Source organism: Schistocerca gregaria, chromosome 1, assembly GCF_023897955.1.
Source record: "Schistocerca gregaria isolate iqSchGreg1 chromosome 1, iqSchGreg1.2, whole genome shotgun sequence".
Lineage (NCBI taxonomy): Eukaryota > Metazoa > Arthropoda > Insecta > Orthoptera > Acrididae > Schistocerca > Schistocerca gregaria.
In genome coordinates, this window is record NC_064920.1 from 554,361,388 (window position 1) to 554,387,010 (window position 25,623).

Here is a 25,623-nt window from a genome sequence, read left to right on the forward strand (position 1 = left end):
TGTGTGCGCGCGCGCGCGCACGCGAGTGTACACCTGTCTTTTTTTCCCCTAAGGAAAGTCTTTCCGCTCCCGGGATTGGAATGACTCCTTACCCTCTCCCTTAAAACCTACATCTTTTCGTCTTTCCCTCTCCTTCCTGAAGAAGCAACCATCGGTTGCGAAAGCTAGTAGTTCTGTGTGTGTGTTTGTGTGTTTTGTTCATTGTGCCTGTCTGCCGGCGCTTTCCCGCTTGGTAAGTCTTGGAATCTTTGTGCTACTTCACTTACACAAAGTACCAAATACATAAATTGCTGTGAAATCGTGTGAAGCCTTTGGTATTATTGCATACATTTTGTAAGTTACTTGCCTATTGTCTTCTTTAGCAGTTTGGCACTGTGTGCATGCCTTTAAAATTCTTCTTACTTCTCTACTTAAGTTCTTAAATTAATAGAGTTTTCCAGATACTTAATACATTTTCGAATACCAGGATGACCATATCATCAGTATAAAAAATCAAATTGGGTCTTCTGCTGCTATTACAGAAATACATAGCCTCCAGTGCTTTGAATCTTTGATTAGCCTCCAAAACAAAGTACCCTTATGTAAGACCCACTTACTCTCCTCCTCCTCCAACAACATTCCTTCACTCAATGATCTAACAATATCACTGAAATATCCATCACATACCAGCCCTCTTTTGATTTTTCTAGCTAGAAGTCACACTTCATTATTAGTTTAAATAGCAGTTAAGTTAACTGTAAATGTTATTCCAGGGCTTTCTGTTTTACCTAACGGCAATACTTAGTGGCCATTTGATGTACTTTATTTGTAATCTGAACACTTGTAAAGAATAAGAACCACCTCATTAATCTACTATGCAGTAGCATTCTTTCTATTAAAAATTCAAGGGTTTAGTGGTCTGTGTATATTATTGGTTGTGATCCCCAAACCAGAATTTGTAATTTCTGAAACTGCAAAATGATGGCCAATAGTTCCTTTTCTGTAGCTCTAAAATGGACCCAGTTCCCCTCAAATCAATTTCCAGCCTAACCCATTTTCTGACACATCTTTGGCTAATTGAAAAGCTTAGATAACTAAAATCTTAGCCACCACTTAGCTTAATATTATTAAATGCTTCAGCTGCATCATCTGAAATCCATGTCTCCATCAATTACAATTGCAGTGGGCATGGGACCATCAGAATTTGACTGTCGGCTCTTCGGGGAATCACGTTTTTGCAACAATAGGTTGCTGATCATCTCCACAAATGCTGTCATTGAGTTTAATGGTGGCTCAAAACATGCAACACACCATGCATGCAGGCTGGTAGGAACAGTACTATACTATGGGAGACATTCTCCTGCACTTGCATGGGAGCTGTGGTAGTAATTGAAGATATGCTGTCAGCTGCAAACCATCTGCATCCCTTCGTGCTCCATGTCTTTGCTGATGGTGATGTCATCTTTCAGCAGTATAATTGTCTGTGTCTCTACTAGCTTTTTTACATGCAGGTCTGCTGCCTTTTTGTTACATCTTTAAGCCAGCTCCTGCTTTGGAATGTGCATTATTTTCTGATGGCTAGGCTGAAGAATGGGTAGCTCTGAGGGATGAAGTAGTGAAGGCAGCAGAGGAGCAAGTAGGTAAAAAAACAAGGGCTAGTAGAAATCCTTGGGTAACAGAAGAAATATTGAATTTAATTGATGGAAGGAGAAAATATAAAAATGCAATAAATGAAGCAGGCAAAAAGGAATACAAACGTCTCAAAAATGAGATCGACAGGAAGTGCAAAACGGCTAAGCAGGGATGGCTAGAGGACAAATGTAAGGATGTGGAGGCTTATCTCACTAGGGGTAAGATAGATACAGCCTACAGGAAAATTAAAGAGACCTTTGGAGAAAAGATAACCACTTGTATGAATATCAAGAGCTCAGATGGAAACCCGGTTCTAAGCAAAGACGGTAAAGCAGAAAGGTGGAAGGAGTATATAGAGGGTCTATACAAGGGCGATGTACTTGAGGACAATATTATGAAAATGGAAGAGGATGTAGATAAAGATGAAATGGGAGATATGATACTGCGTGAAGAATTTGACAGAGCACTGAAAGACCTGAGTCGAAACAACGCCCTGGGAGTAGACTACATTCCATTAGAACTACTGACGGCCTTGGGAAAGCCAGTCCTGACAAAACTCTTCCATCTTGTGAGCAAGATGTACGAGGCAGGCGAAATACCCTCAGACTTAAAGAAGGATATAATAATTCCAATCCCAAAGAAAGCAGGTGTTGACAAATGCGAAAATTACCGAACTATCAGTTTAATAAGTCACAGCTGCAAAATACTAACATGAATTATTTACAGACGAATGGAAATACTGATAGAAGCCAACCTCGGGGAAGATCAGTTTGGATTCCATAGAAATGTTGGAACACGTGAGGCAATACTGACCTTACGACTTATCCTAGAAGAAAGATTAAGGAAAAGCAAACCTATGTTTCTAGCATTTATAGACTTAGAGAAAGCTTTTGACAATGTTGACTGGAATACTCTCTTTCAAATTCTAAAGGTGGCAGGTGTAAAATACAGGGAGCGAAAGGCTATTTACAATTTGTACAGAAACCAGATGGCAGTTATAAGAGTCGAGGGACATGAAAGGGAAGCAGTGGTCAGGAAGGGAGTGAGACAGGGTTGTAGCCTCTCCCCGATGTTATTCAGTCTGTATATTGAGCAAGCAGTGAAGGAAACAAAAGTAAAATTCGGAGTAGGTATTAAAGTCCATGGAGAAGAAATAAAAACTTTGAGGTTTGCCGATGACATTGTAATTCTGTCAGAGACAGCAAAGGTCTTGGAAGAGCAGATGAATGGAATGGACAGTGTCTTGAAAGGAGGATATAAGATGAACATCAACAAAAGCAAAACAAGGATAATGGAATGTAGTCGAATTAAGTCAGGTGATGCTGAGGGTATTAGACTAGGAAATGAGACACTTAAAATAGTAAAGGAGTTTTGCTATTCGGGGAGCAAAATAACTGATGATGGTCGAAGTAGAGAAGATATAAAATGTAGACTGACTATTTCAAGGAAAGCATTTCTGAAGAAGAGAAATTTGTTAACATCGAGTATAGATCTAAGTGCCAGGAAGTCATTTCTGAAAATATTTATGTGGAGTGTAGCGTTGTAAGGAAGTGAAACATGGACAATAAATAGTTTGGACAAGAAGAGAATAGAAGCTTTCGAAATATGGTGCTACAGAAGAATGTTGAAGATTAGGTGGGTAGATCACGTAACTGATGAGGAGGTATTGAATAGGTTTGGGGAGAAGAGAAGTTTGTGGCATAACTTGACTAGAAGAAGAGATCGGCTGGTAGGACATGTCCTGAGGCATCAAGGGATCACAAATTTAGTATTGGAGGGCAGTGTGGAGGGTAAAAATTGTAGAGGAAGACCAAGAGATGAATACACTAAGCAGATTCAGAAGGATGTAGGTTGCAGTAGGTACTGGGAGATGAAGGAGCTTGCACAGGATAGATTAGCATGGAGAGCTGCATCAAACCAGTCTAAGGACTGAAGACCACAACAACAACAACAACAGGCTGAAGCTGACAGATCTGTTGGCATACTAGTGTAGCATTATTAGAAGCAAATGTCTGTTTCTGATTACACTCTTGATCACAGGATAGATTAGCATGGAGAGCTGCATCAAACCAGTCTCAGGACTGAAGACCACAACAACAACAACAACAACAACAACAGGCTGAAGCTGACAGATCTGTTGGCATACTAGTGTAGCATTATTAGAAGCAAATGTCTGTTTCTGATTACACTCTTGATTACTTCTCAGGTTGTTACTACCCTTTCTCGCCACACAATATTTTTTTCTTTCCTACGAGAGCAACCCAGTGGATAAATAATTTTATTGTTATTCTCAGACCATAATTTCTCCTCCTAACAATAATCACCTCTTTCTTTGTTCAGCTCATGTAGACTTTCAATAAATGTCAATAAATCCATCATTGTTGTCCACCCACAGTAACATATTTTTTTCCGTAAACTGAAAGATAGCCTATATGCGAACATCTTAATCAAATGACTCCTCTATATGTTCTTCCAAGTATTTAAATCTAGTTCGGTGTTATTCAATACAACTTTTATAGTTATCACAACTGTGATTACAATGTCTAGGTTCTACCAAACAGTGGAAAATCCAGGATGGAATAATGAAAATACTATGAAAAGGATAATTTGTTTCTCACCATACAGAGATGATGCTGAATAGCAAACAGGCACAACAAAGAGAATGCTAAACATGTGAGCAGCTCTCTCTCTCTCTCTCTCTCTCTCTCTCTCTCTCTCACACACACACACACACACACACACACACACACACACACACACAAATCTCACATATATGACTATTCTCTCGAGCCACTGAGGCCAGAGCAGCTATGCCTGATGGGAGATGCAATCTGTTTTGTAGGGCTAAGGAGGTGGCTGCAGTGGAGGGGGATATAGCAGGGCAGAAGGGAAGAGGATAGGTGGGAAGAATGAGGCCAGGGGGGTTACGGGAACATAGGATATACTGCAGGGAGACTTCTCACCTGTGCATTTCAGAAAAGCTCATGTTGGTAGGAAAGATCCAGGTTACACAGGCTGTGAAGCAGTCACCAAAGTGAAGAATGTTGTGGTGGTCAGCATGTTCAGCAATGGGTGGTGCAGTTGTCTCTTGACCACAGTGTGTCATTGGCCATTTTTGCAGACAGACATCTTGTTGGTTATTGTGCCCACGTAGAACACAGCGTAGTGATCATAGTTTAGTTTGTAGATCATATGACTTTTTTCACAGGTAGCCCTGCATTTTATGGGATAGGTAATGCTTTTGACCAGAGTGGAGTAAGTGGTGGTAGGAGGATTTATAGGCCAGGTCTTTCATGTAGGTCTAATAAGAGGGTTATGAGCCATGAGGCAAGGGGTTAGCAGCAGGGGTAGAGTTGGGATGAACAAGGAATACCACTGTGGGAGGAGTGGGAGTGATAGTGGGTAGGATATTCCCCATTTCAGGGTACTATAAGAGGTAGTCAAAACCCTATGGGAGAGCATGATTCAGTTGCTCCAGTCCTGGTGGTACTGAGTCATGAGGGACATTTTGCCCAAATGGTGGGAATGTGGGAGGTGCTAGGTGACTGGAGAGGCAAGGCATGGGAGATCTGTTTCTATACGAGGTTGGGAGGATAATTTCAGTCTGTGGAGGCTTCAGTGAGAACTGGCCTATGAATATGTTGACACAGGATGGTGCCACTCAGGTTCCCATTGCTTGCACCATGGACTTGTTTGTAGGTGATACCTTCAAAGGTAAAGTAATTGTGGATGAGGATATAATTTGTTATGGTGACCAGGAAGAAGACTGTAACTTTGGAATCACACAGGCATCTGGAAAGGTAGTGTTCAATAGCGGCAAGGCCATGGGCATTAGGAATGTTAGTGTAGAGGGAGGTAGAATGAATAGTGATGCGCAGGTTGCCATGAAGTAAAGGAATAGGAACTATGGAGACTCAGTGGAGGAAATGGTTGGTGTCTTTGATATAGGAAGTTGAGTTGTGGATAATAGGCTGAAGGTGTTGGTCCATAAGAGTAGAGATTCACTCAGTTGGGGCACCTTGATTGGCCACAATGAGGCATGCTGGGTGGTTGGGTTTATGAACTTTGGAAAGAATCTAGAAGATAGGACTGTGGGGAGTGGTAGGAGTGAGGAGGGAAATAGATTCAGGAGAGGGGTTCTGGGATGGACCTAAGGGTTTGAGGAGAGATTGGAGATCATGTTGTATTTATTTATGGAATGGGGTCACTGTGGCGCAGTTTGTGGGTGGATGAATCTGACAGCTGGCAGAGACCTTCCACCAGGTAGTACCTTTGGTTCAAAACCACAGTGGTGTAGCCCTTGTTGTCAGGTAGGATTATAAAGTCAGGATCAGTTTAGGTGGTGGATTGTGGTTCTTTCTGCTGGTGTAAGGTTAGCTTCCATATTGATAGATTTGGGAAACCTGTGCAATCCTTGTCCATCACTGCTCCATTGCTGCTCCTAATCCCTAACCTCATCTCTGAACATATACCCGTAATAGACCTAGATGCAAGATTTGTCCCTTATATCCTATTACTACTACCTGTTCCAGTCCAATATACAAGCATCACCTGTCTCATCAAAGGCGGGGCTACTTGCGAAAGCAGTCCTGTGATCTACAAACTAAGCTGTGACCGCTGTGCTGCAATCTGTCTGAGTGTGACAACCAACAACTTGTCTGTCTGCATAAGTGACCACCGACAAACTGTCGTCAAGAGCGGGCTGGGCAATGTAGTTGATGAACATGCTGCCCAACACACTATACCTCACTTTAATGACTGCTTCATAGCTTGTGCCATCTGGATGCTTCCTACCAACACCAGCTTTTCTGTATTGCGCAGATGGGAACTTGTACAGCAATACATCCTACATTCCCATAACCTCCTGGCCTCACGAGCTAGCCACTGTCCTCCATCAACCTATCCCCTTTCCTGCTCTCACTGTGGCACTACACAGTATTCTATTCCACAATTGCACCCACTAGTCTCCCCCCCCTCCCTCCCCTCTCCCTCTCCCCTTTGTCTCATTCCCTCCCCCCTCTCTCTACTCTCCCTCCCCCAAACCTCCCGACTGCACCTAGCAGCTGTACCTTGTCCCCACCACATTCTGCATGCTCTGTAAGTAGAGCTACACCTTCCCCCACCCCTAACCTGCTATCCCTCCCCCTACCCACTGCAGCCTCCTCCTGACCCCCACCGTCCAGATTGCTTCTCCCATCAGGTGCACTTGTTCTGGCCATGGTGGCCAGAGGGAATGGTCATATACGTGTGAGTTGTGAGTACGTGGATGTGTGTGTTGTGTTCTCCAAGTTAAAAGAAGGTCTTTTGGCCAAAATATCACGTTCAGTAGTCTTTTTGTAGTACCTGTGCGCAACTTAACATCTCGTCTATATGATGAGTAGCGATCTATTCTTTTAATGTTTAGGATCTAATAACTCAAGCTTTAATTTTTACTATATACTTTTCAGTCAGTACTTCTTTTTAACCTTCTCCTGAAAAAAAATCCTAGAAGGTAAGTTTTCTGAATGAGCAGTTCCCCATTTGGAAGCATCTTACTCCAAATAACTTAGAGCAAAATCAGTTTCCTTAGAATCATCCCAATACTTCAGCAGGGATTTAGAATACACACTTAAAAATAAGTAGGTTGAACATCACCTTCCAGTTAGAATTTTGGAAGTTGTTTAGTTAAGTTCATTCCGCTTCCTAGGTGCAATTCCTTTATTTACTCTGCCGGGAACCCACTATTTTTGTTAAGTCTCTTTTATTAATCCTTCCTTCAATTTGATGAGTTCATTCCAGAGCATCTGAAACGAACCCTAATTTCTATCCGTTTTTGCTGAGGATAGAGATGGACAGGCAGATGGTTCAATCTTTTCCTGTATCTTTTGTTCAATTAAGTCACTGACAGCTTCTTCGAAAGTCGCAAGTGTAGAGCCTGAAACTGCTGTTATATCAGAATCTTTTGTCTATTCTAAAACATGTAATTGGATTTCATTTCTTGTTACCTGCTCTTCCAAAAATTCTGGTTCAGCAAAATCTTTAACCTTTTTCAGGTCATTACTTACATCCCTAAACTGTTCATTAACTTCATTCCTCACCAAGTCATATTGTTAAATTATGTCAGAATGCAACTCCTCTGCTAAAGTATATATTGTAGTTTATATTTTAGTGATCTTATTATTTATTTCTTGTTTTTGTGAGATGAATCAATGATGTTTTTTGAGCTTGACATTAGTTATTTGTGTTTCAGAAATAGTCTACTCGACTTTAAGACCCTGAGCATCTGACTTTGAATTTAATTCATTACATCAAGTTTTAATGCTCATGTTTACTTCACATTTGTCATATCTACTTTATTACTAAGGCCCTTGCCTTGAGCCTTCAAATCAACTTTCTCTACGCTTCTCATTAGTATAGGCAAACAATGGCCATGATAATAAACCAGTAATTAATCTCTGTCCCATAACCCAACAGGAAAAACTTTGATAAACAAAATGTGAAATATGTACATATGTACATATTGGACAAAATTTCATGACTGCTGTTAATTATTAATTGCCCACAACTCATGCTATAACCCCCAATCATTAAGAAATTAACCAAGATTTAATAGCACTCAACAGCGTTTAGCTGTGCTGACAGGAAGCTGAATCCCTGGAATGGGTGAGCTGTGTTTCTGAACAGTGGTGCGCAACTGAAGCTTGCTATTGCAGCAAGTGGATGAGCCACAGATGTGAGTGCTATCAGCTGGTGTGGTGGTGTTATTGGCTGATTAAACAGTTGTAGCTCTAAGAAGCTGCAAGCTATGATGTTATGACTTGTTCACTTATTAAAATCTTCTTTGACGTAATTGTAGTCAGTGGATTTAATTATGACTCACTCACCATGCAATTCTCCTTACTGCATTTTCAGTACAGTGCTGAGAACAACTTTTGAGTTGCCGCAGTGTTGGCTGTTGATCCCATTGCTAAGGACAATAGAATATATTTCACCGAAATTTTTCTTCAGAATTGTTACTTTCTTCATAATTTTTATTTATTCATGATAATTTTGTTGCTTTTCAAGCACAGAAGTATACTATGTCCTGTCACAGGGGATGCCAGAATGTTGTATGCCTTCATGTGAAATATGTACATATTGGACAAAATTTCATGACTGCTGTTAATTATTAATTCTGACCTTCATATAAGACAACAAAATTTTACAACTGCCGTTAAGTATTAATTCTGACTGTCAACTATTTTTCTTCAATGATCACAATAACCATGTGTATTTTTTTGTCATTGCACGCTTCTTTACATCTGGATCATCTCCTGTGTTGGTAGCAGAAGTACTTTCTCAATTCTAGAGCTCTGCTGAATGATCTAAATCATTCTCCAGATAAATTCATACACTGACCAGGAAACACTTCATAACAATTCGTGCTAATACCGGTACTCTATATGATGTGACATGAATGAAATCTTTGGAATTATGATGAAAATTCATCTTCCTTTTTTGTTCCTGTGAGGTCATACAGACTGTCACTTATGGCTCCATGGTGCAGGGTCCGTCTCTGAGCCGGGATGAGATTGTGTGAAATAAACTGCCCAAACTAACAGGTACAGTGAAGCATAATAAAGCTGCTATCGTTGTCCCACTTTGCAGAAACACTGTGTCCATCCACATAGGATTTCATTCACAAATGAGGTAAAATTTCCAAACAATATACAAGTCTGAATCCCCTATTTAAACTAAAGACTGTTTTCATGATGGTGATCATCACTTGTCATTACTAAAGACGTGCAGCTCTTCACCACTTTACCAAAGTGATGTGTCGCACACGATCCCCAAGCTCTCCCCCTGCCTCTCTGTTTTTTCTACCGCCCCTCCCTCCCCTCTACCCAGTCCACCTATTAAAATGCAATCCCGGGATTTCATGTCCAGGTGGCACAGTGTGCATGGGCTCAGGTGGTCAGGTGGCACAGTGTGCATGGGCTCAGGTGTGTGTGTGTGTGTGTGTGTGTGTGTGTGTGTGTGTGTGTGTGTGTGTGTGTGACCTATTCCGAAAAATAACTTTTTTTCTCTGTTTTTTGTGTACCAACACCTCAGTGTTTCAGTTGCTCAGTGAGTTGTGTGTGTGTGTGTGTGTGTGTGTGTGTGTGTGTGTGTGTGTGTGTGGCTTTATTGAGGTTCAAGTGCAATTATCAATCAAGAACATTAAAGCCTTTTGGGTGTCTTGGAGAAAATTACTGTTATAAATTTTAAGGGAAAAACTAGATCATTGCATCAGTGTTTGATCTCAGTTAACAATGTATACCTTGAAGTTTCAGTTACCCATTCCACTAAACCAACACATGTATGGAACACCATTATGATTTCAGGTGGTCATGGGTAGTATCTTAATAGTACCATAATGAAGAATAGATTTGACATTCGGTCTTCTGCTGGTTCGCCCAATTTTTCAACATATCAACATATTTCCAGGAAAGACCAAAGAATTACCTAAGAATAGAGTCCTCTGAACAGCAAGGAAGCCATTTCCCAAACTGTGAAAGAGCATTTCTTTCAAATCACCACTACTACCTGCCAGGATCTGGCTTTTAACTGGTGCTCAGTGATTATAGAGAGGTGTGATTGGGACTTGACTGTTATCCCTGAGAAAGAAATTGCAGCTGCCTCTTATCTATGTGAGAGCTGAATTTGGGTTTCTCTAGAGTACAATAAACAGGCCCCAAGCAACAGCTAAATCCATTAGATCATATTACAGCATCTCACCAGGAAGACTAAGGATGTTCTCCTAAACCACTTAAACTTATTGTGGAAAAGAACATGATTTCTCAACTCATGTAAAGAAGCCATTTTAATTTTCCTCCTCAAGCCTGTTGAAAACTGTACATAACCAATTAGCTATTGTTGTGTTTCCCTCACCAGCTGTGTGATAAAGTCCTTGGAATGGATAGTAAACTTTTTCTTTGTTGCGATTCTAGGTATCCAGGCCTTAGTTGCTTTCAGTGTGGTTACAGGTGATAGCAATCTACCATTGATAACCAGACCTTGCTGGAGGCAGATGTACAACATCTGATTTTTTTAAAAAGCTGTATCTGCCGTATTCACTGTAAACTGCCTCATTTATGGCTCATTATTCACAGGCAAGTTTTTCGTTTTTTTGTGTGTCTCTAACCTTCCAGCTGAAGTACACTATATACGGATGACAGTAAGCTGGAAGAATGGATGCTAAAACCTGGTTTTACATTTTTAACAGAAAAGTTACTAACTATTTCTATTGTAGTTTTAAGTAGTTTTATTCTTCCCAATTTAGAATGAGTTAGTGGCATTTCTGAGCCTTATTTTTAATCAGAAGGTTCCTAGGCTACCTTGCCTAGGAACTATGTCCTTTAAAAGTATTTAATATCTTAAACGTATGCTGCATATGATGTGGGAATGAGTTTGAGTCTGTCTCCTGAAATTATGTAGAGCCTTTGTGCAATCTAGGCATGATTATAGATGCACAGTGAATGAAACTGAAGACCATCATACCCGATAGCATTGAATAGAACCCGCCAAGAGAGAACTTCGCTTTTGCGCAGGGGAATTAAGGACCAGCTGCATCGTCAGACTGTGTCAGTATTGCCTAGATGTCAATTCACATTCCACAACAGGCAGCATTTTCTTGTGGAGAGATAGGAATACAAAGTATATTCCATAAATCCAATGCTGTCACCATCATCATCATCATCATCATCATCATAGTTATTATACATTACTGACAGATTATATTTTTAACAACTGAAGCTACTTTTTCTGTATATTTTAAACAATTCACATTTACTTTATTGAGTACCAGCTTAGTTATGAAATTTTTAGTCTCCTTGTGAGGTCAGTGGAATACCAATGATCCTAAATTTTTGCCATTTTTCTGTATCAATAATTGTTTTAATAAAGGATATTAAAGCTGAAAACATTTATTACAAGTGTCAAAGTAATTCTTACTTTTGTAAAATTTCAGAATTTTTGTTTAGGCTGACAGATGAAATAAATTTTAAAATGACATTTCAGGATCACTTCTAGTTGCTGCTGCACAGTTCGGAGGCTACGTTCTTGGAACAGATATAGATTATTTAATGTTGCATGGAAAGACCCGACCCACAAGAATACAAAAGAAGGTATGTTGTTACTACCATACCTGAGAACTGTCACCAAAAATACTTAATGTTTTAAATGTATGCTGCATATTATTATTTTCTATTTATATATTTGCCATATGTCTTTCCTGAACAAAATCCCAGCCTGTCGTCATTGATTCAGCCTGCACGCGGATGTGGCTTGTACTCACCACTTGGTCTAATTAGAAATTAAGGTTTTCACTTGCTTCACTGCTGTAGGAAAAACTTTGGGCTTGTTATGTTTTTTTCTGTGAGATTAGATTTTCAGGTTTTCTTTCCTTTTTTTCATCAGGCAGTTTCATTAATCAGCCGCACTTGAAAAATTCATGTGTTGTACCTATTGTTTATAATTTCATTAAATTAGTTGGGTAAGCAGACATTGTCAGTAATTATTGTTTCTTTTATAAAATTTGTTATGCTTGCTACTTGCAGTCAGGTCATTAGGCACTTTTGCCCAAATTCAAAGGAGTGCATGACTGTCAAAATATATTCCATGGTAGCTTATCTAATTTGAGGGCTGATTGGCAATGAAATGAACAACCTGTTTGTCTCTAATTAAAGAATCACCATATGAGGCTTTCTCATGCTGGGTTCATAGAAGTTTAATCACATTGGTTACGTAACCACTGTAAATTAGTCATCCAGGAGCAATATCTAGTACCACCCACCTGCATTTCTGACCTTTAACACTTCACCACTGATAACAGTCTCCAACATTCAGTCTTCCTGTCTTGGTCTTCCCTGGAGACATTATTCTTACTTAAGAAATTGGCTCCTCTATTGAATGCAGGTGCCCTCAAATTGAAGGAAATGTGCATGTTGCTGTTGAATTTTTATTCACAAAGATTCAGTGTGATTGCATATGACTGAAATTATATCAACACCACAAACAGCCTGGTTAGTTGTATTGCTCCTAGATGATTGATTTACGGGAGTTAAATCACCAATGTGATTAAACTTCTACGAACCCAGCATGAGAGAGCCTCCTATGGAGATTCTTTAATTAGAGATGTTGTTCATTTCACTCCCTATCTGGAAGTACACGCAGCGCCCCTCAAATTAGGCAACCCATCATGGAAGATATTTTGACAGTCATGCAATATTTCAAAACTGGACAAGCACCAGACAAAAAGGGCCTCATGGCCCGACTGCAAGTAGCAATATCCAGATGCTACATCGGGTCCCAGGAATGCGAAACACCCGGAAACTGCTTCCAAGACAGCTGCATCATGATTCATCAGCATCAGATGAATCAATGTTGTCTCGGCTGCTAATTGTACCGTGCTATTCCCAGACAAGTTGTTGGTATATGGTGAGAAATCAGTTCCTCAGTGATGTCAGTTCACAATCCCTGCAGTCTACATTAATATCAACAGTAAGATCATGTTATTTGTTGTTGATAGTCACTCATTGGAAATCTTTTCAGTCTGGTTGCCTTCTCTGCGTTTCATTCTCTGTCAGTGGTGAGGTTCAGCTAATCACTGACACACTTCTCTTCCGTAACATGGATGATTTCTGTGCTGCATTTGCAGCTGTATTTGAACCAGGCCTGGTGTGTGATTTCGAGGTTCATATCTGCTTGCAACTAGATGCTGTGCCTCATTTCTGTCAAACATTCCCCATTCCAGTCTCCTTACACTTGTGGACAGCATTTAAGCAGGAACTTGACCAACTCCACAAGCCTAGGGTGATTGAACCAGTTGAACCCAATTGTTCCTCAAGTTATGGACTTAGTGAGGTGGTGCAGTTGTTAGCCCACTGGGCTCACATTCTGGAGGACAAAAGTTCAAATACACTGGAGGACAACAATTCAAATCCAGCCATGCAGATTTAGGTTTTCTGGGATTTCCTTAAATCACATCAGGCCAATGCCAGTATGATTCCTTTGAAAGGGCATGTCTGATTTCCTTATCCTTGTAAAAATCTGAGCTTGTGCTGTGTCTCTAATGACCTTGGTGCTGATGGGATGTTAAAACTTAATCTTCCTTCCTTTAGGTTATGCACTGACCTTAAACCAACAATCACAAGCACAAGTAGAAACCTACCCTCTGCCACATCCAGGAGACCTCACAAACCTTGTCAGAAGAGAATATTTTTCAAAGATTGACCTTACTGACACATATTTGTAAATATAGCTAGATGAAGGGTCACAGTACAGCTTAGTTATATGCTTGTGCAAAATACCAGCACTTGCCTTTTGAGATGTCTTCTGCTCCTGCAATCTTCCAGAGATACAATCAGCTATGTGCATCGCCACTTCCAGTAACTGTCTAGCTGAATTAATTGTCACGAGAGCTATGATTCAGGAACAAGAACCATACTATGTATTCACTTTCCAAATGGCTTCCAGCCATACTCATCCATTTTGGGTGGGAAGAGATCTGGTATCCCAGCCCAGCAACTTTAAAGTCTGCCATAGAGTACGGAACAAGACATCGACAACAAGGAAAAGTTGTTACAACTGCTAGTGTTAGCTTTGCACACTGTGTCTCCATGCACTGTTCAATCTCCAAATGAGCTTGCAATAAGTTCCTCCATCTGCAATTTGCGACTCAGTGGTGTATTCACTTCAATATTTTCTCATTGTCATAATGCATTGTTGGTTCTTCATCTCCACTTTTGCTAAATCCAGGTTTTCACTCTCTGGGTTAGTCACTGATTGTGTTTATCTGTAGCGATGTCTCCACTTGACTGTTTTCTCGTTGTTCGCCTTTTCTGTTCGCTCTCAGTGGTCCACTGCTGACAGCCCCAGATTGTCTGGTCTGCATGTACATCTGTACCCTGCAAACCATTGTAATGTGCATAGCAGAGGGTACATCCCATTGTATCAGTTATCAGGCTTTTTCCTGTTTCATTCACGTATGGAGTGCGGGCTGAATGATTATTTAAATGCCTCTATCTTATCTGGTCGTAGTGGACACGACCACATGCAACTGACACAATATAGTTAAGTTTATTTTGTACATAAATTTTATTGATTTCTGTCAGTGTTTCTTCCGTGACTTTACTACTTTCAGAAAACAAAGAACAACTTCCGTCAGACACAGTCACGATTTATTTCAATGCACGATGCATTTCGAGCCATGGGGGCTAATCTTCAGGTACTTTGACAGTCTAAAGTGATTATTTTTCCAGATTTAGGTTAGTTCTGGTACTGGTAAGATTACAATAATATATTACTAAATGGACACATTGTGAATATAAGCTTACCACAAATTGAAAAATAACCTACTGTTTCCAGTGGTGGATACATGGTTTTTGAAGCACATTAGGAGCAAACATGTTTATGAACATATATACACTTTTTGTAATACAAAGATGATTACATTGGTAAAACTCTTAATGTTTTCTCAGAAAACGATATCACTGAATTGAACCGTGACTCAACAACTAAATTCCAGGAAAAATTGAAGAAAACCTTAACCATTAATGAATACCACTGCCATCAAACTTAGAGCACAACCAAAGATCAATAAAGCTAATCTCCAATTAGACCAAGGGTTAATTCCATAATACACTAAGCATACAAACTTTCCCAACCATTAAATAACGTCCTCAGGGAATTTTACATCTTTGATACCACATACTCAATAAAAAATACGTGTGATTTAACAACACTCATCAAATATGTAAAACTCCCCAGAGAAGCTAGATGGGCCTAATTTGATGCTGTACCTGTCAAAGAGACAATTGCAACTATAGAAAAACCTTATCAAACACAAGTAACTAACCATATCAGAGATTTCTTGAGTTGGTCGATGTGCTCAAACTAATACTATCCCAAAAACACTGCTCAGTCTAGTTATCCCAAAAATATAAATTCTTCCAATTCATGTGTGGCATGAATCAGCAAACCAGCGTTTAATAGTATGAGTTGAAAACAGTCTTGGTTGCAATTTTAGTTTTCTTATTTATCAACTATGCATTCCACCTTATTTAGGCATCTTCAGGCTGATCTTAATTTGGTATTTCTTAGGACGATCCTTTAGTCAGTGTAGCTAAAGGGCATCGTCGAGTACATCAGGCCAACATCGCCTTCATTAATCTCAGTAAATACTTTCTAGATGGACATGACTGACTCCCAGACCTGCATAACACATTAACATTCACAGGAGCACATACTACAATTCTAGCATCTACTTCTGTGAACGTGAATGTGTTATGCAGGTCTTGGAGTCACATACATCCATCTAAGGGGAAAAATAAACTTGCTGAAAAAACTGGTATTTTACAGAAAATATGTAGATGGCACTCTACTCCTACTTGATGACACAAACTTGATGAGCTTCTTACATTATTCAGTTTACTCCACAATAAAATAAAGTTCGTAACTGAACATGAAACAAATCAATCCATAGATTTCTTAGACCACGCAATTGTTAATGAACAACAAGAACATAATTTTTCCATTTACAGGAAAGCAACCTTCACTGATATCATGATACGTGAATCATCTCACCATCCAAACACACACAAGTATTCTACTCTTACACCCACATTGAACAGGGCGCATACATTACCTTTGAGACCCAAAGCATTAACAAAACTAACTGATATGATCAAAGCAATTGCAGTAAATAATGGGTATTCAGAAAAGTCAGTTGACAAACTATCCAAAAAAATACAGGCGAACATATGTAACAGAAGCCCTACAAGAATAACTACTGACACAACACACTTCTTCACAAGCATTCCCTGTTTGGGCACAGCATCTTAAAAAATTTCTAACTTATTTAGACACACCAATATTAAAATATCATTATCTAGACTTACCACAACCTTGGACACCGCTTACCTCACACAGTAAACACAATCACCCCAGTAACAGAATACAGAGGAATATATAAAGTACAATTTAATAGCTACCCTGAATTTTACATAGGGAAACCACACATGGTGCAAAGAACACAATGATGTTTTCAGACTTCAACACAATCCACAATTGCAACTACATGTACTTCGACAGACACAGACTAAGTGACATTTATAACAACCTAACTGCACTCCACACAGAAAACCATTGTAAAAACTTGATCTACTAGAATGATTAGAAATAATGTTACACAAAATAAAATTTTCTGAAAACATGCTGAGTGAACAAATGGAGTTTAGAAGCCATCGTGTTTTCAATAATTTTGAAAGTTTATTTTTTCCTAGAGAAACAAATATTTTATAGTGCAATCATTTGATACATAATCCACATTTGATATATTCACAAATATGTATTTGTAAATATTATTATGTGTAACTAATAATTTAATGGCATTGTCTCCTTTGAAATAATAAAATCTATGTATTTTGTAGAAATGTAGCGTCTTTAACTTTGACTTGTTTGGACTTGTATTTACAACATGTGCTGTAGAACAAAAAGTGTGTACACAGGGTGAAGAAAAATTTGCACACTTGGACTTTGCTATGTGATTCCTCGCATTCAGCAATACAAAAATGTCTCTCACAGAATTTCATTTTGCTCATGTTTACAGCAGTAAACGGCTATAAAAGATTAATAATCTGGCAACACTATAATCACATGTATGGTAACTAACTCTGTCAGCATGTAGTTGTAGTGCTGTGCAGTTGGTACAGTGGACAGCATTTGGGGTTCGCATGCAGGAGGCTGAGGGTTCAATTTTGGGTTGAGGTGTATTTGTTTTTATTTTTGCTAAATGTAATATGCATGGTTTTATAGCTAGCATCTTAGTTGTCAGACAGTGGATCTTTTACAAAACATTGGCACTTGCATACTGTGGACGCAGAAATCGAAGGACAGTCGTTTTTATTGGTCAGCTTTAAAAGAAGCCTTTTGCATGTTGTGGACACAAAACGTTTAGTACCACTGCATCTACTAGATTCAACATGTATTTTCCGTGTGCCCTCCTTCTACAGTCCTGTTGATTGGTACCAGCTGTTATTCTTGCCACGTTCAAGTTCATTGCATTTTGATAAGGCGTTACATCACCAGTAGGGATAGCAACATGCTTTGCAAATAATTTTCAAACTCAGTTACCATTTGTATGCATTACCACCAAGGAAACACTAATTATGCCGTAATAAGCACATGCCGTTAGGAAGTATCACCATGCTTTACTACTACTACTACTACTACTACTACTACTGCTATTATTATTATTATTATTATTATTATTATTATTATTATTATTATTATCATCATCATCGATAAAAATATGGGAACGTCACATCCATTACTGTTAGGGAAATAGTGTAATTCAAAAATGAACATTTCACAGTTAGCAGCTTTGGGGTGAATCATGCAGAACAAAAGCTGTAAGAGAGGTGATGCGCCCACTGCAACTAATGCTGTGTTAATACTGTTTGCACTGTTCATCAGACGGGGACCAGTTGCTAGCAGAGTAATGTGCCCGTGACAGACTGCATGTACATTCGTGCTGATTGGTACTTTCTTCTTGTGTTATTTTAAAACAGTGTGACAGATGTATGGCATATACAAACAATGAATAAGTTGATATGATTCTGGTCCTTGGTGCAACTGATAACTGGGCTGGTATTTCTGCTTGTGAACATGCTGCTAGATATCCTGGTCGATGTCATCCAGGTAAAAATGTTTTTCATTCTCTGGAGGTTTACCATCAGGAGACAGGTTCCCTCCTTCCACCATTGTGTGACAGAGGTCATTCAAGGACTCGCTGTTATCTAGCGACTGAAGTAACTATTCTGGAGATCATACACCAAGAACCTCAACGAAGTACACGTGGCATAGCAAGGCGGCTACGTGTCTCACAACACACAGTCGTTGACATGCTGCATGAGCATGGGCTGCACCCTTGTCATTATTCTTTAATGTAACACCTGCATCCTGCAGACCACCATTGGCAGATGCAGTTCTGTGAATGGTTCCAATAATAACACGAAGCCAACAACGACTTTGTAAACACTGTAATATGATTGGATAAAGCAGTGTTCACTCTTAAAGGTGTCTTCACAATGTCCACCATTGGTGTGACATTAACCAGCATGTCATCCACAACCATGGATATAAAGTTTGCTCTGGAATCAATGTCTGGGTGGGAATATTGGGAGATAGGAGTTTGTGACTGTGCTTGTTGCCTGACCAGTTGATTGCATGAAGGTATCATGCATTCCTCTCAAACCACTTGTCTGTTGCACTGGAAGATGTTCCACTTCGTGCTGGGCAGAGGTTATGCTTCCAACATCATGGTGCACTTCCATACTTTGGAATTAATGTGTAATGGTATTTAGACAGAACATTTTCAGGGAAATGGCTCGGATGGGGAGGATCATATATATGGTCTCGGCATTCGCTTGACCTAAATCACATGGACTTCTTCCTGTGGGGACACCTGTAGGAGCACATTCTACTCTGCCAACAAACATTGGAAGAATTGATAGCAGGTGTTCATGCTGTTCTTGTATCTGTGGACGCAGCCATGTTGTGAAGAGTACAGAGATGTATGATCAAGTGGGTTGCACAATGTTTTGGACATGCAGGGGGTTCACTTTGAGCGTCTACTCTGAGTACCATGTATTCTTTTGTAAATGTGATGCAGTAATTAATATGGAAATTATTATTGTCTCTGGTTGCTTATGTGTTACTTCTGAGCAGACATACTGCTTGTGGTTTAAATGACTTATAGGTGTAGAGTTATTTAACTGTGCAATCATCTTAAGCACCTTGAAACTGATATTGTTTTTGTAGTTATTCTGTTTTATGACAGGTCTTTTGCTTCAGTTGTCTATTTCCAGCTTGTCTGACCCTGTTATGTTCACCTTTACGAACACTGTATGATATAAATGTTGGTTACATATTGATTAAGAGCAACAGTGTATGCTATAATATTATATGGCAGAATGAAAGAGGAAAATAAAAACAAATGCATCTGGACACAGGATCGAACTCTCGACCTCTTGCATGCTAACCCAAAATACTATCCGCTGCATCAACTGCACTGCACTACTCCAATATGCTGACAGTTACCATACATGTGATTACGCTGTTGCCAGATAGCCAGTCTTTAATAGCCATTTACTGCCAGAAATATTTGCAGGATGAAATTTAGTAAGAGACATTTTTGTGTTGGTAGGATGTGAAGAATGACACTGTGAAGTCCGAGCGCATGAATTTTTCTTCACTCTGTGTGTAAATAAACATGTTTTCTCATACAGTACTTCAAAAACCATGTATCCACCACTGGAAACATTATGCTATTTTTTGATTTGTATTAGTTTTGTAAACTTATATTCTCAATGTGCCCATTTTGTAATATGCCATTGTAATCTTACCTGGACCAGAATTAACCTAAATCTGGAAAAATAATCGATGTAGACCATCAGACCACCTGAACATGAATCCCCATGGCTCGAAATGCATTGTGCATTGAAATAAAAGCAGGATTGTAACTGAAGGCAATTGTTGTTCTATATTTTACTTTTACATGTAACATGCTGATGATGTCTTGTGATCTTCCCGGTAGTGGGATGTGCATATGCAGTGTGAAATGATTTGTAACGGTGATTGGTAACACACTGTAAAAATTAAAAAAGCATAAGATCCAGTTACAGCAGTATAGCTCTGTTGAAACCAGTCACCGAGTAAAGTGCCAGTTTAGTGATCTTGGCTTGTGAAGTTTTCTTTAGTCACCATATTTAAAGGCAATAAGATTTGCCCAAGGTATGTGTGAGGAAGCACAAATCATAAAAGTAGAGGAAAGAGGAAAGGAAAGAGAGGTGGAAAACATTCAGAAAAATCTTGAGAAAATATCTAGTATGATTACTTCATTTTGTGCTAATATTCGTAAGACACAGTAATCCTAAAATATTATGTTATCTTTCAGCAATATTGAAGTGTAGAGTGTAATTAGTTTTAAAAATGTGATTATATTTTGTTTGTGAATTACGATCATCAATATTGAATTACCAGTACCAAATTATTTATGTACCTGTGTATATCAATAAAACTTGTATGAAGGGAAAAAATGGTAATACCCCATCCAGGACCTTAATAGAGAAATTTATTATGGCCTTAACCAGCCTTTTTGGTAGGGAATTATCAAAAATGAAAACAATTAATTGGGCCATATCTGCTTATTGAAATAATTTGTGACCTCTTACTCACCTTTTAAAAACATTCTGTCACCTTTTAATCACCTTTTTCAAATATTTTGTCATATTTCTTACCTTTTCCAACTGCCAACATGGCTCTTCACCATAGATACCATACTGTTGCCCATCCAGCTACCAATATTTTTTCTGAAACTGTCTGTGAACAACAAGGCTGTTTAGGACCCATGTGAAGCATGAGCTGGAGTAACTTGGTGTAGGTGGAAGTACATAGTCAAACCCAAAGCTGGAACTGACTACTGCCCACTTACTACAGAGGCCCTCTAGATGAGTTGCAAGAAAGGCTGAACTACAGCATCTGTTTTTAATACCATATTTTACAACATTTTAAATGAGCACTACAGCTACGCTGACAGGAAAAAATATTGCAACACCAAGACAGAGTTGTACGACAGAAATGAAAGGTGGTAAGTGTGTCTACATCTGAAAGGTGATGTCTGTTCAGATTTCAGGCCGGTCACATAAGAGTGGCGCTAGTAGTGCCACTATGAGGATGTATATCAAGTTTGCTTTAAATAGACATCATAATGGTCTTGGGCATTAGTTGCCTTTAAGATTGAACATGGTGAGTTGATGTTAGTCAAGAATGCCTATAAGGTAACAAAGACGCCATTATCAACATCTCACCAACTTTGAACAAGGTTGTGTAATAGAGCTACAAGAAGCTGAAGGTTCCTTCTGAAATACTGTAGAAAGACTTGCGAGGATGTAGCCACTGTTCATGATTGGTGGCAATGGTGGTCATGAGAATGTACGGCCACAACAAGGTCAGATAGCTGTTTCAAATCGATTACTTCAAGGACGGCTTTGAGCCAGGTGCCCTGTAGTGGGCATTCCACTGAACCCAAACACCGCCATTTGAGACTTCAGTGGTGTCAAGCGTGTGCTCATTGTGGAGGTCCATTGTGTTTTCTGATGAAAACTGATTTGGTCTTTGTGCCAGTGATGATGATGCATTGGCTAGAAGGAAGCCAGTTGAGGCCCTGGGGCTCACCTGTCTGCTTGCTAGACACACTGGACCTACATATGGAGTTATGGTCTCGGACACGATTTTGTTTGACAGCATGAGTGCTGTTGTGGTTATCCCATGCATCCTGACTGCGAAAGTCTATGTCGATCTTGTGATTCGATCTGTTGTGCTGCCATTCATGAACAGGGGTGTTTTTCAACAGGATAACACTTGCCCACATGTTGCTCTTATACCCACCTTGCTGTATAGTGTGTCGACATGTTGCCTTGGCCTGCTTGATCACCCGATCTGTCTCCAGTCCAGTATATAAGGGACATCGTCAGACGACAACTCCAGCGTCATCCACAACCAGCATTAACTGTCCTTGTATTGACCGATCAAGTGCAACAGGCATCGAAGTCCATCCAACAAACTGACATCCGGCACCTGTATAACATATTGCATGCACCTTTGAATGCTCGCTTTCAACATTGTGGGTGTTACAATTGTTTTTGATGTACCAGCATTTCACATTTGCAACGACTTATCTCGCATGTACATTGACCCGCGATCTTGCAATATTAGTCACTCAAATATGTTACCTAGACAAATGTAGTCCTGAAATTTCATTGTTCTACATTAAATATTTTTGGTGTTGTGATTTTTTTTGTTCAGTCAGTGTATACAGCTGTAGTCAGCGGCCTTGCCACAGTGGTAATACTGGTTTCCGTCAGATCATTGAAGTTAAGAACTGTCAGGCTTGGCTAGTACTTGGATGGGGCACTGCCCAGATCTGCCAAGTGCTCTTGGCAAGCAGGGTGCACTTAGCCCTGGATAGACCAGTTAAGGAGCTACATGACTGAGAAGTAGTGGCACTGGTCATGAGAACTGACAACGGCTAGGAGAGTGGTGTGCTGACTGCATGCCCCTCCATATTTGCTTCCAGTGATGCCTAAGGGCTGAAGGCGACATGGTGGCCACATTGGGCCTTCAAGGTCTGTTCAGATCATGTTTGTTTGTATGTACCTGTATTCATGGGTGTGTCGAAATGGGAGGATTTCCTTGTATGCTCTGTTGTTTTCCCCAATTATGTTCTTAAGATCCAGTTACCTCAAGCATTCACTGTGTTCAGTGCAGACTTATAAATGATCTTGAAGATACTGAAGCAGATGAGATGTATTGTGACAGCAAAATTTGTTATAACCTTTAATCACCAATAATTGCGTGGATATTCAAACACTCTCTCTTAGAAACAATAGCTGGTTACATGATAACAACTCAGTATCTCGTATTCGACTGCCGTGCCGTGACATGCGGCCGGCACCGTTTATAGCTAGGTGGCGCTCCCGCGCTGAGCCGAGTTGCGGTGCGCCTCTATCGCCGTTTGCGCGTACTGTCGTGGCGGCACTGTCACAACACTTTTCCCCCCTTGAAAAAAAACACTCACTTCCTTGGAGACATGGACAGTGCGGAGACATCCATGGCCTCTTGTGAGGCCCCGAGAAGATCCTGCGGAGAGACACGAGAGTATGGTCGAAAATGTACAGTACAGAAGCTTGTGCGTGGAACGTGCCTCCTGGACGAGATGATGGGTGAAAACTCCGGAGCAGCATCCATAGGTGTCGTGGGCCTGGGGGTGTGCTCCAGTGAGATGGGTCCCAGAGTACGTGGCGTCACGACTGGGGCCGGTTCCGGCGTACTCGGAAGCAGTAGCGACGTCGGCTGCAACAACACATACGGTAGATCGGCAGCGGCGACAGGACTGGCTTCTCGGGCTGCTGGAGGCGAAGGAAGGGGCGGTGGCACCGGCGTGGCCACCACTCGTGGGTGCATCTGGTCATAATGGCGAACAACCATGCCGTCGTCCGTATGTATTTCACAAAGCCAGCGGACGCAAAGAGCCTTGACCACCCCTGGAATCCATTTAGGGCGAGATCCATACCCTCGTGTCCACACGTCGGCGCCTACCGAGTATTTTCCCACACTAGGGGACACAGCACAAGACCTGACAGGGTGAAGCAGGTGCAGTAGAGTGCACGGTTGGCGGCCATGCAGGAGTTCAGCAGGGCTGCGATCACCCAGAGGTGTGAAGCGATAAGAACTCAGAAATTGCAGCAGAGCGTCGTCTGTGGAAAAATCACTAAGGAATTTTTTCATCTGGGTTTTGAAAGTGCGGACAAGGCGCTCAACCTCCCCATTCGATTGTGGATGGAAGCGCGGGGCTGTAACATGATGAGTCCCTTGTCCAGTACAAAAATCACGGAAGGCATGCGAAGAGAACTGAGGACCATTGTCTGTGATGATCGTGGATGGAAGACCTTCTAGCGCAAAGATTTTGAACAAAGCCAGCGTCGTCACCGCAGTGGTGGGCAACGGACATCGAACAACAAATGGAAACTTCGAGAAGGCGTCAATCAACAGTAGCCAATAAGTACCGAGCAAGGGGCAAAGTCAGTGTGCACCCGTTCCCATGGCAGCACCGGATCAGGCCACGGAGAGGGCATTGTACGAGGTGCAGCCAGTTGTTGAGCACACTGACCACACGCAGCAACCATGTGGTCGATGTCCAAATCAATACCAGGCCAATAAACGTGCCTGCGGGCCAGGGATTTAGTCCGGGAAATACCCCAATGACCTTCATCCAACAGTTTGAGAACATTTTTGCGAAACGAGTCTGGCACCACGACCCGTAGAGATGCGCCATCCATGGCCAGAAGAACAACACCATCACGAACAGACAGACGAAGGCGCAAGGCATGGTAGTTACGAATGGGATCCGATGCCCGGCCGTTGGTCCTGTCCGGCCAACCCCGTTGAACAAAACCGATTAGCCGACGCAGGACTGGACTCCGCGCAGTAGCCGACGCGACCTGCGAACCTGTAAGTGGAAAACCCTCGGCCGCACGACGTTCTTCCTCATCAATGTGGAAACAGAGTAGTTCATCACGATCGAAAACCGGGTCGGGGCCCATCAGTACTAATTTAACCATGTTTTAGATACATGAATTCTATGACATTTTAGTGCAAAAGTGTTACTTTAATTCTCCCTGTAAATTATTTCTACTTTTATAGTAGTCCATATTAAAATCCATTGCATGACCTTAAAGATTCTGTTACGATATACTCTTCTACGAGGCATGTTTTTTAAGTAAGTACCCTTTTGAAATTAAAAAAAAAAGACGTGCTAAGATATCTCAATAATTTTATTTTTACATGAAAGCCTGTACCTTAATCTACGCACTGATGCCATTACAGTCTCATTCTTCCGTGTTTCATTGTATACCGAGTGTTTAAGACACCTCTGATAATCATGAATTCCACCGACTGTGAAGTACGGTCTATTATAAGATTTCTTAGTGCTAAAGGCCTAAAAGTGATCGATATTCATCGTGAGATCTGTGCAGTTTATGGAGAAAACATTATGAGTGATGGAATGGTAAGAAAGTGGGTGAGAGCATTTAAAGATGGCCGCATAAATGTGCATGATGAGCAATGGAGTGGGCGTCCTTCGGCCTTTAATGAAAGTTTGGTGCAGGAAGTGGACAATAAGGTGAGAGAAAACAGACACTTTACGATTTCCTTCTTGTGGGATGACTTTCCTAATGTTTCTCGTAGTATTTTGTATGGAATTGTGACCAAGCACTTGAATTACCGAAAATTGTGTGCACATTGATAGCGAAAATGTTGGCGGATGTGCACAAAACCAAATTTTTAGACAATGCATTGGCTTTCCTTGAGCAGTACCATGATGACGGTGATGATTTCTTAAGCCAAAGTATTACAGGCTATGAAACATGGATGGCCTACGTCACACCAGAATCA

General features: G+C 40.6%; 1 protein-coding gene across 3 annotated transcripts in view; it reads left to right on the forward strand.

Moving 5' to 3' along the window:
* The window catches only part of LOC126356210 (tRNA (guanine(10)-N2)-methyltransferase homolog), a 192,223-nt gene that overhangs the window by 88,546 nt on the left and 78,054 nt on the right, over positions 1-25,623 (forward strand). For all 3 annotated transcript variants that reach the window (XR_007565610.1, XM_050007033.1, XM_050007025.1), the window contains exon 6: positions 11,629-11,735. Coding sequence is in view for 2 of the 3 variants with exons in the window: in XM_050007033.1 (XP_049862990.1) it covers positions 11,629-11,735 (107 nt within the window). In the remaining variant the exon portion in view is untranslated. The remainder of the gene's footprint in view (positions 1-11,628; positions 11,736-25,623) is intronic.